The sequence below is a fragment of the Ciona robusta genome, chromosome 8 (genome assembly GCF_009617815.1).
Source record: "Ciona robusta chromosome 8, ASM961781v2".
Taxonomy (NCBI): domain Eukaryota; kingdom Metazoa; phylum Chordata; class Ascidiacea; order Phlebobranchia; family Cionidae; genus Ciona; species Ciona robusta.
In genome coordinates, this window is record NC_143242.1 from 1,565,158 (window position 1) to 1,577,112 (window position 11,955).

General features: G+C 33.5%; 1 protein-coding gene and 1 long non-coding RNA gene across 6 annotated transcripts; one reads left to right on the forward strand and one right to left on the reverse strand.

Annotated features, from left to right (window-relative positions):
- The first annotated feature begins 691 nt into the window (after positions 1-691).
- On the forward strand, positions 692-1,333 carry LOC149732091 (uncharacterized). The gene has a single exon (XR_016385534.1). It is a non-coding gene; the product is annotated as an uncharacterized LOC149732091 (long non-coding RNA).
- Positions 1,334-2,540: 1,207 nt separating this feature from the next.
- LOC149732092 (kinesin-like protein KIF2A) lies at positions 2,541-11,842 on the reverse strand. 5 transcript variants are annotated; one of them, XM_089882758.1, is made up of 19 exons: positions 11,632-11,842; positions 11,430-11,524; positions 11,188-11,274; positions 10,816-10,863; positions 9,961-10,225; positions 9,222-9,378; positions 8,816-8,966; positions 8,553-8,750; positions 8,414-8,480; positions 7,933-8,024; positions 7,562-7,704; positions 7,117-7,241; positions 6,557-6,645; positions 6,156-6,334; positions 5,120-5,521; positions 4,741-4,915; positions 4,427-4,531; positions 3,853-3,997; positions 2,541-3,059 (listed from the first exon to the last, which is right to left on the reverse strand). In XM_089882758.1, exons 1-19 carry the CDS (start codon positions 11,690-11,692, stop codon positions 2,971-2,973), a joined length of 2,673 nt encoding a protein of 890 aa, XP_089738884.1. In that variant the 5' UTR covers positions 11,693-11,842; the 3' UTR covers positions 2,541-2,970. The 5 variants fall into 5 exon arrangements, with proteins under 5 accessions (XP_089738884.1, XP_089738886.1, XP_089738885.1 ...); XM_089882760.1 differs by lacking the exon at positions 10,816-10,863; XM_089882759.1 differs by lacking the exon at positions 10,816-10,863 and having other exon boundaries at positions 11,167-11,274.
- Positions 11,843-11,955: the final 113 nt, after the last annotated feature.

Here is an 11,955-nt window from a genome sequence, read left to right on the forward strand (position 1 = left end):
GGACTAAGTTATTGGTTCCAAACCGATCCATCTTTATAACTGTCTACTATAGCACGTATTTCTAGTCGCAAGGGAGAGCAGGAGACAGCCCAGCGCGACAAACTGGCAACCAAACAGTCACGGTTCGTGAATATTTTATTAGAACCGCCACAATCGCAACAGATTGTTGCTTTACCAATTGTTGGAAACGTATTTCTGCATAATATTAACGCTAAATTAGTATTAACCATATGACATACTTCATATAAATATCATTTATTTGTTCAGAAAGTTTGAATTTTAATATAGCAACTGGCTTTTTTATTGAGAAAGTTATGTGACATATGTTTGAGAGACTGAGCAATGTATTTGCTTGCAGTGAAGCGGTCGGTCCTTGGCTAAGCTGTTCATCATCAATTATTGAATGAATAGACTATTTAGTGCAAAATATTCCTAATTCTACATTTTAAAAATATAAATATGATTGACGTGTCAATATGATAAATGCCGCAAAAAATGTTCAGAAATACATTGGTTGATTGTTTTTGAATAATTACTAAATCATAATAGTATGTAGTAAAATGTATGTAGCAAACTTATACATTTCACATTGCATGTGTAGTTTTAGGGATCATATATTTTGCATACTCCATTTGTTTCTGTCAAAATTTAGGCAAACCTGATTTGTGACCGTTTTATTTAATTATTTAACATGGGGTCGATATGTGGAAAGAGCGCAGCCAAAGCAGAAGCGAAGGAGGAAAATAAGCAAGAACAAGACGGAAACCAAGCCCAAGATACACAGCAAGAAGCAAACGGCAAAGCTTCAGAGACTGTCCAGGAGGTGGAAAACAAAATTGAGGAAGAAGCGAAGCAAGCAGACGAACAGCAAGTTGCTGAAGCTGAAAAGATTTCAAGTGACATTGTGAATGATGCAGTAGCTGAAGCAAGTCAACAACAACAACAAGCGACCGAGCAGCAGGAGGGATAGTTAAACCCGAAGATTCGCTTAATCGGTTAATTTGTGTTGTTCTTCTACACGATCCACACGTTAATGTTTGTTATTTATCTAACAAAGGTTTGCGCTAATTTGTTTATTCTAAGAAACTTATAGGATTTATTGAAACGTACTTTTTAAACAATCCACGGGACATAATTAACATTACAGCCATACATGTGTACTCTGTAAGGTTTAGTTGTTTTAAGTAAAACGAGAAATAAATTCACTTCGGTCGTCAAAGTAGCAAACCTTTAAAGTACGAACTGTTATTTCGAATCAATGATTTCGTACATACTGGAATACTAGTGTTCAATAATTTGTCGTTAAACCAATTAAATGACGTCATTTCATCTATATTGCTGATTCTGTGAGAATGAAAAGTCGGTGACGAGAAATACAGTTCTGACTGATTTATGACTCACCACTTCCGCATTGAAGTAACGAAATGGGAGTCAAATATTAATCATCCACAACAAGGCTTCTCCAACGTATGCAGACACCGCCCATTTTTAACACGAATATGAAAAACCTCTACTAACTATGCTACATCTTCGTGATTAATGTGATAGTTCAAAACAACCGAGACTAAATTTGTTAAATCATGTTTTATGGCACGAAACTCTACGTTGGATCTCGTTTCCAAATACAGCAACACGCACAACCAAACGCGCACCAAGCTTTATTTGGTGAATCTTGTCGCACTGCTGAGCTTAGCGTTGTCGTAATTGCCACAATACGTCCTTGGGCTTAAAAATGCCACTTTTAGGCCAAGTTTCAGGTCAAGCCAAATTAAATAAAGGTTAAGCAGTTAACCAATATACTTTGAGTAATTATCCATAACTTTTAATCACTTTTTAAATTAAAATATAAATTATCCTTCTGGGTCGAATGCAGTTATCAGTTTAGTGTACCATCAGTGTACAAAACTATTCGTTTAATATTTATAATCGTTTAATATTTATACTGTTATTGAACAGTGCCACGCCCCGTAACACTTAATGCGTAACAAACAGTATTCGCATGTTTAAAATATTTTAATTTCTCCGACAGTCCGACAAGCAGCTTGTGCAAAACGAACAAGTATGACGTCACACCATCAAACGACTAACACGACCAAAAACTGCAATTAACCACTTCATGAGCATCACGGGAATTTATTTAATACTTAACACTATCACACACCAAGTCACAGATGTATGAAAACGTGTAATGCAAAAACAGTTTTTCTGATACATTTAAAATAAGTATAGAAGTAGACATTTCATTCAAATATTTCAAGGTTGATATGCTGGTTTCTTATTATTCCGATGTGTAATGCATCGAAGGATTACGAGGTTGTTTGAGAAATTCATACTCTGTAATAAACCCAACTCTACACGACGTATCAAGCAAACTGAAAATAGAAAGGTCGCTTGGAAACCAATGCGTCAACGCCAAACCGGGATTTGCTTGCTGCTACCGGAACAACTTAGGAAATGATTGAACTAAAATGTCTGACTAGAAAAGGCGTTTGCCTTCTTGTTCGGCTACAGCACACTGGTTTGTAGTGGAAGGGCAAAAATGTCAGCCAATTTGTTTTAATGGTCGACTGTTGTTTTATATGAAGTGGCCCAGCAGGTTGGCATAGCACCACACAAATAATGAAAAAAACAAAACGCAACTTGAATCACAGTAGTTAGTGAGATGCAACATTAATCATATCCTACATGCAAATATATCTGCTGTGATGAATTATAAACAATAATATGAACATTTTAGCATTTTTTTGCTACAAGCACTGATATAACAAAATATAAAATTAAATTTTGTAGAAAAGTATTTGAAGCAGAACTGTGTTGTTGGAACCAATTAACATCTTACATCAAAACACTTGCTGGATTTACTGTAGTATGAGGAATATGTAAGAAGGTAATAGGTAAACAATACCACCAAGCCACTAAGGTGATTAGATGTCAATTGAAGTACAATGTACAATAACCACCAGTTATAAATCACACTTTCCTGTTACCAGCTTTGTTCTTCATATTCTGTGATACAGCTTCTTCTTCAAGCAATGTTTGTTCAAACAAATTTAACTTTTCTAAATTTAAAAAACGTTAAAATTAGTGTGAACAGTATACCACATGTAAGTGTACAATATGTGGTTTGTGAAAATAATCACTCAAGTATCATTGTGTCCAAGAAAGAACAAGCTTGAGGTTTAAATGTTAACTAGTTGCTCACAATAGCCCACTACAGTTTCTACTATTACCCTTTTTGCATGGTAAAAAGTTAATGCGAATAACGATCCGCATTAACTCGTCATATGATAACTCGGTAACCGCGTTATTTTGCATGGTCATTGGTTTATGCGCGTATCAACATTCAGTAAGCTTATTTTAGCGCGATATTATTAAATCTAGTTTATAAAATAAGTTTTAATACTTTATGGTGCTATTACCAACGAAAACCTATAAAATTAATACCCGAAAAAGATTAGGCTTTTAAAAGTAAAACTGTACTTTCACCTTACTTTTTTACTCGGAACAACCAACCTCCTACAGCAGATGACACGCTTGACGTTATGACGTTATGCGTGTTAACTTTGTTTTTGCGAGTAAATATGCGAATACTTACGCGCATAAAAGTGACCATGCAAAAAGGGTATATAATGCATAATTGTTTTTATGCCGTGTTGGAGCAATTACTGTTGAGTGTTTCTGCCCAACACACAATCCAAAATATTAGCAGCATCGAGATTCAAACGCGTATACTATGGTTTATGTGGTGAACACTCTTAACCACAGTTGTGCTATGCCACAATAGCAAGCACTGTTGATAATTGTATTAAATTAACATAAGTTGGATTTACTAAGCTGCAATATTAAAAGCACCTTTAAAATCTTCTAGTAGTTTCTTATTTTCTTGCTCAAAAGTTTCAAGATGATCTTTAACTCGTGCAACGTAACCTTCAGCATCAAAATCAACGTCTTCTGTCATATTAAACAAGTTCGTGGAAGCTGCCATTGATGTTGACATCTGTAATAGTTGTTGACAGCAGGCAATGAAAACGAAAATTTAAACAGTTCAACGTAGTGGACTAAAGTATCTTTAGACTATAGTTCTATGCAAACTAATTATTATTATTTGTTAAAAACATTCCAACTGCGTTGTGTAAATTGTTTCGGAAATTAAGTGTGTTGCAAACAGTACATGGCTGTAATACAAGCAACCATATTTTAAACCAGGTTCACCAAACTTTGAAACACGGTCATGTTTTGTAAGTTTTAAAGTGGAATTGGAATTAATTGGTCCACCCAAACAGCTTTAAATGAGAAATGAAACACATTCAATTATTTTAATGACAGTACGATTAATTGTGACAATTTAAATGTTTTAATGGGATTGTTGCAGGATATGTGCTATGCACCCACGGGTTCAGGAGTTGAAGTTCTTTCAAAAACTCACCCCTTGCAAAAAATTCCTGTGACATTCAACAGTTTCTTCTTCAATCTCTTGCAGTGAGGACACAGTTTGATGAACTTCAAACATTTCACGAGAAATTTCATTTTCCTAAACAATCAAACTAAGTTTACTTGAAGAAATTTATAACATCTTACAGAAGCCGTAATACAACACTCTTTCATCTACAAACAACATGAAAGAGAAACACCTTATTGCTTATAAAAGATTGTTTGGTGACAGATAACTGATGTCTATCTCTCTATATTAAATTATTAAATATCGATTCCTTTTTCATCCAATGTAAGCAGCCGACTTACACAGATTGAACTAATAAGTGCGAGATCACTGTTGTTGGGGGAATGCATTCCTGCTTGTTGTGGAGATTCATCAATTCTATCCAACATTCCACCACCACCTGCAGCCCCACCAGCAGCAGCATGTCGCTTCTTGAAAGGTTCATCACCGCCATCATCCAATGCTAACTCCTTCACTCTGAAATTGTTTTAAAATTTAAGCCAAGAATTTAAAACTGGGAGTTTATAATTCTAAACATCAACTCTTTTGTGAGATTTAAACTGTAAACAGTCACCCTGTGTTAACTGTCAACGGATAATTAATGCACATTTCAAACACAACAATAAACACACACACATCACAAGCAATACATCAAATCATGCAAATACATCATTAACTAACAACTCAATGTGAGGAAATATATTTTCTTGTTCTGAAGCTGAGGTCAATATATCAAGATCAGCTTGAAGACTGAAAGATCCTCTCATATGTGCATAGCTGTCCACAACTGCTTTAAACATGTTGCTATCCTCTTCATTTTCGCTTAAGTTTGTCAAACAAGTATCACTATGACTGGGAGCAATGCTTGGAGCAGGGTGATGCACGGGTATTGCATCTTCTGCTTCTAAGTTTCTCCTCCCAGTTAAGGGACGAGACGGATATACTTCGGTCTTCCGTGGACTTGGGATTCGGGATTCAGATTGTGTGCGTCGGTTTGGTTTACGAAGATTAGAGGCGAGATTTAAAGGAAGTTTATCAGGAACACGTACTTGTTGGGAGATGTTTGCATGAAAATCTTTCACTCTACACTCAACATATATTTCATAGACAACATAAAACATGCAAATTACCATTATTCCAGTGGAACAGCAAGAGCAGAAATAAAAAAAATGATTAAACCGTTGGAGTACAAGAAAGGATATTCTTAAATTATATGCAGTATTTAAGTGGTAGACAGGTAATAAAACAGATCTTTTTACAAATTATAACTATTTCTTTTGGAGCTTGATTTTAAGTGATATCAAAATGTAATATAGTAGAGTGGGGGAAGATGGGACACCGTTGGCACATAATATCTAAGTATTCTGATTGTGTTTTAAACAATTAACAACGGTTTATGGGAGTCGTGAGGATACGGTTTCATAATTCTTTGAATGTTCTTTGTTTACTACCAAATGGAACAAGAAAATAGAGTTAAAAGGTGTCCCATCTCCCCCCACCCTACTGTATAAAATATTAGCAGTAATTTTATGTTACAAATATACTGTGGATGATTAATGAGACATTTCACACAATTTACTTAAAACTTAAAATATATTTGTATAGTTAGGCACCACAACTTATGTGCATGGTGCATGAAGTATTACTAAACACAGTGAAGCTTGCATTCATAATACTGTAGATAATTCATATCTATTTATATTGTAATAAAGTTTACCTATCAGCGTATCGTAGAGTGTTTAGACTATGTTCACATGATGTAATCCCGGGAGATATAGTTGCAATCATGCAGGTGCGTGATCTTTCACCAATGAACGAATCACGCAATACTTGCGTTAGTTTGCTTGCACGGAACGGGAGATGCTGTTTGTTTTGACTCATTGCTCGGATACATTCCTATTAATGAGTACAATTTGAATAAAGTAAGTTAAAAATGTAAAAGTGTCAAAGTAAAAAGAAACATTCGCTGTTAAAACATTAGTATGAAAACAATTTCTTGATCCATGACCAAATCTAACTATAAGTAGAAAATATGAAAAAATACAAAATCTAAAAAATCGTTGGTTAAACATTAGATAGTTGCACTTAGGATTCAGATGAATATGATAAAACACTAACTTTCAATGCAAGAAGACTTTTGTTAATTTCCGAACCTTCTACCCTGGTTTGACGATCAGCACTTGTCGTGTCCGCACCCCTTTCATTACCTGTTTGTTCAATCATTATTTAAGTGTTAAAGTAAGTTCATATTTTATTAATACATATCATACACATATCAACTAAAGTTCAAGGTTTGTGTACATCAAATAAATTGAGTAAGATGGTGAATGGTGATTATTAGATTTGACCTTCGTTGAAGTGGTACTTGTTAAGTGGATAAGTAAACACAGCACACAAATCACTTATTTAAAAAAACCTTTAAAGTCAACTCATTCATTATATTATTCTTTATCTTTATAATTCAAAGTCAAGTAAGTTACTTGAAAGTTGGTGATGAGGGGTTGAAGCATATATGTGCTTGGGTCTTGGGATAGGATGGTGGGTTTAAATTGATGTAAAACTAATTAATAATACAACTTAATTAACATTAAAGTATATTATTATTATATATATATATATATATATGGGTAGTGCAAATTTAATGAACGACTTCATCGGCAGAAATGAATTGAACGCACCAGCTAAGTCAATGAGAGAGAATTTGCCGTGTAATAACTGTCGGGGTCCACTTCGTCTTAGTATCAGTTGAAAAACTGCATGTGACCTAGATGAATGCTGATTGGCTGACGTTACTCCAGAAGTCCTGCATTAAATATATATATTTGTCATTTAATATTAACCATGGTTTGTTTGCCACAGAGAATATACTCAACCGGATATTATTGAATTGTTTAAAAATAACTACAAATTAATCAAAATATTTTGCAGCAGGACACATTAACAGTTAAAACATTTAATGCTTTATTTGCTGTGGTTTACCACACCTTGTGCCACTTACATGCAACAATATATCGTTTGTTACCATTTTTTAGTTTTTCTATTTAAGTGCAAATAGGACAACCTATTTAGCGACTACTGAGCAAAAGCTTTTAAGTATCTTGCCAAATAACAAACATATTAAACCTGCATCTTGTTCCATCAGATATGAGTTGTAGAACTTCTTCAATTGAGGTTACTCTTCTTTCTTGTAATCCAACAACTTGTACTTGTTGTCTACCATCTTCCAATACACGCAACCGACATTTCTTGTTCAGCAAATCAAACACCTGTAATAAAAATAACAAGTGCGTAGAATTATTTTAACCTTATGGTTCCTAAATGTTTGGCTCGTTGTACAATAACAGTTTTCCCAATCTATAAAATGGCAAAATTTTTCAAACCTTGGAATTTTAATTTTACACAACACATGCCAATTTTTTTTTATAAATTTATGCTAATTTCATATCCTGATATTACAATAAAAAATGTTTAAAACCAAAAATATTTTAACCAACCTTGCCACTGTAGATTTCAAAAAAACTTGCGTAAACATCAAGATTATGATGACGATATGTGGGTTTTTGAAGTAAATGAAAAACATCTTGAGCTGTAAGTGAAGCAATACTGATGATAAATGTATGAATTTATGTTATAACATATCATTCTATGAGAAACGTGTAATGTATATCTGGCTCTGATCTAGCATTTTTTTTATATTATAATTCATAACATAAACCACTTTGTGCTCTTAATATGTTGCAAGTAATAATTAAATTCAACTAATGGTAAGAAACATATACTTGGGCACTTGGACTTAGTTTTTTATATACTCAGGCGAATATAAATATTATTAAATCAGTTAATTTTAATTCTTTGGTAACCATATTCAAACTCTTTTATTATAATGCAACTAGTTGCCGGAAAATGTTTTAAAAAAATCTATTCAGATAAAGAAGTATATATATATTGAATAAATGAGTTATAACATATAGATACCTGCTAAGGCATAAATTCCCTTCCTTGTATCTTGTGCTTTACCCATAGTGAAATCTCCACCCATAGTCTGCCATAACATATCATTATTTATTAGTTAATTACAATACCTAGCAATACTTATATAGTAAAATAATATTACATGAGTTTTGCCACTGCCAGTTTGTCCATAAGCAAAGCAAGTTGCCATTCCTCCTTCAAATATACATTCAACCAGTGGTCGGGCAGTGTACCAGTACACCATTTCGTTTGTACACGTTTCATCAAATGAATAATCAAACCTGAAATTTTGGTTTTCCAAATATTTGGTCATGTCTACTTTCGACTTTGGTTCACTGACCTAAGAATAAATGAAAAATTTAAATCATTCATAGTTTAACAAACGGATAAAACAAATATTTTTACCATGACAATGTTTTTGCTTGGAACAGTGACAACATCAATTTCTTTCCGACCCAACTCCTTTTTATTTAAAGGACGTTTGCGAACACAGACACATATCCGATGATCCAACACAGGATCTGCTGCTGTGAGTGGCTTCATCTCAAGACTTGCTCTGCATAATTGTAAAATTTAAACAGGCAACCGGAAATAGTTATCACTTGAGCTATTCTTATGTTTTCGAAACACACCCCTTCAAAATTTGCTTCTGAATGAACACTTTGCTAGGAAAATTAGATTTAATTTTACTTCATAGAACAGTTTATTATCTTTTCTGTCCCTATCTAAAAAACAGCTTTTAAGGCACAGCTCAGTTTAAAACACCTAATGTATACAGTAGAAAAACAATTTCAATTATTTAAGTTTAAACCTGAATTCTTTGATCATGATAGCAAATTCCCAGTTTGCATTATTTGGATCATAATATTGTTGTCTTCGTTCTCGTTCAATGACTTGAGCAGCTCTTCTTTCCTCTCGATTCTTCCTTAACTTCTCAACCTCATCGACCACATTTGACTTCCGTCCTCCTGTTTAGATGACGATAATGAGGATCACCGATTTATCCTTGCATGGAGGGGCAACTATTGCTGAGTATACGTGTTTGCTATGTACATCTTGTGTCAGTGTTTTTCTTTTTAGCTTTAAAAAGGTTACTGTTTGGAAACCCCATTACTGTATGTCTGTATAAATGAACCATTAGCTGGAGCAATTGCCCATGTATGTCCCAACAACAACCATGATCATAAAGTACCAACTAGCAGCATTTAGCTTTGAACCTAGTATCCTCCAAGTAAGTACCAACGTGCTCTTTTAACTACCAAGTTTTCACAGAAATATCAATCACATGTCCACAGGATATAAAATATTGAATATTAAACTGGTAGCCTAACAACAACAAAAATAAAACTGTATTAGAAAATATTTCCTTGGTACACATGGCGCATGAAAATCAATTTTAAACTAAAACTGGGCAATCACATGAATAATTGATTGTCTGCAATTTACTTTTAACCAGACAGCTGTTTACTTTTATAGACAAAACAAGGTCTTACAAACAGTCACTTAGACAAAACCCATAATAAAATAACAGCAAACATAACTCCACTTACTTGGAGGAGCTTTAGGTGGTGGCATGGCCATTCCGTTCCCATTAATTGGAACATTATTCGCCACTTTATCATTGTCATATGGTTTGGGTAAGTTTAAAATACTTTGTCTTGCAGCTGGTGGTGGTGGTTGGTAATCTGGCTTGGCTACTCTGCGTGGACCGTAACCTGGAGATGGACTTCGATTTTCTTTTTGTTGATTTCTTACGGAAGCAGTTGGTGCTTGTAACATTGTTCTTCGCTGGTTAGCTGGCCGGGCATCTGCTCTCTGTATCAAATACGACTTGTGAGGCATGAACACCTAATGCAGTTGTCTTAAGACTTTGTTTACATTGTCCCAAATATTAACCATAAACTGATCATGAAGTTTTGGCGACATAATTTGCATAACAAGTCTTTCTAAGCTTATTAAAAAAAATGCAGTCTATTTTTACCATACTGATAGTCCGATACCACTAATAATACTGTAGCGGGTGATGGGTAAAACCAACCAATGGTTTAGGACAAAACAAATGCCCTCAACGCAACAAAAATATAAACTGGAAAAATGTCGATTTATCATAAACAATAATTAAAGATTGAGTATTGCAGTTATTGTAGAAAAATCAAGAAAAAAAATTAATTGTTAATTAATAATTATCGCAAATTTACATAAAATGAAAATAAGTTTATGAAAAAGTCAAGTTAAAATCAATCATTTATAAAAAATATATTATAGTCCTAGTATAAATGATTTGACAAGTCAAGAAAATAGAAACAATCAACACACAACAAACGATGTTAAGTAAATATTAGAAAACAATTATAATACATCATGTAATTGATAAGATGTGCTGAACAGACATCATGCATAAAAACCTTATGAGAAGATTTACGGAACGACCGATACTCCCGAGAATGCCTTTGCTAAACATGTAGGAATATTAAACAATATGGTTGAATGGTTGGTTTGCACCCAATTTAAGTTGACAATTTTTACCCCTTAACTAAAATTGACAAGTTTGAACAACAATCATGCACAAGGATACATAACTATTAATATTATTAAGCAGAACACCTGTGTTAACAAATTTTGTTGCCCCGACGCGTGAGAAAAATAAGTTTATTTAATCTCCCCATTTTTTTTATACACATATGATATATATATACTTTAGTTTAATCTTCCCTACCATAATATAAAGAAATAAATAAAACAAAAGTAATCTTAACATGTTTTAACATGAAACACACCCGTGATGTTGGTCTTTCTTGTGGAACAGTTTTTTTGTTCTCTGGTGCAAGGTCCTGATTTAATTCAAATATCATTTCAAGTGATACCTAAAAACAAATATTTTGAGTGATACATACAGGCACTTATATGACGAGTCAAAGCGATCAGAAGATATGATGAAAGTAATACAAGAATTTATGACATACAATGTGCCTTTCACACAAAAGAGTTATTACATAAAGATATGAATTTAATAAACAACCTCTTTCCCTTTTGTTTCATCATCTTCAAACCATTCAACTGTAACACTGGCTGTGGTTGGTTGTAGTTGTGTCACAATAGCTTTATGCACGCGTCCTGTTAATGAGGAATTGTTAAATGCAAATACATAGGAGGAGGCAATAATTTTTTTTTTTTTAAATAGACATACACAAATAAAACATAACATTTCTAATTATTCTTACCATTGCTCCTCCGTATATGGATGCTTGTTCCTTTTTCTAAACCACCAAAATCCACGTTCATGGTTGTGAATACAATTTCTAAATCCTATAGTAAAAAACTATACAACCAATGCGTACATAACAAATAACTATAAGACAGAATAACAAGCTTATCAATTACATTGCTTGTTTGTGGTAATTCTTTACAAGTAACAACGTTACTAAGATGTATGTAATGTCTATTCAGCAATAATTATGACTAGTCTATAAACACAACCCACAGTTATATTGCTATAAAAATTTATATTACATGTGTGAAGCAAATTCAAATGGCATCTAAGCATA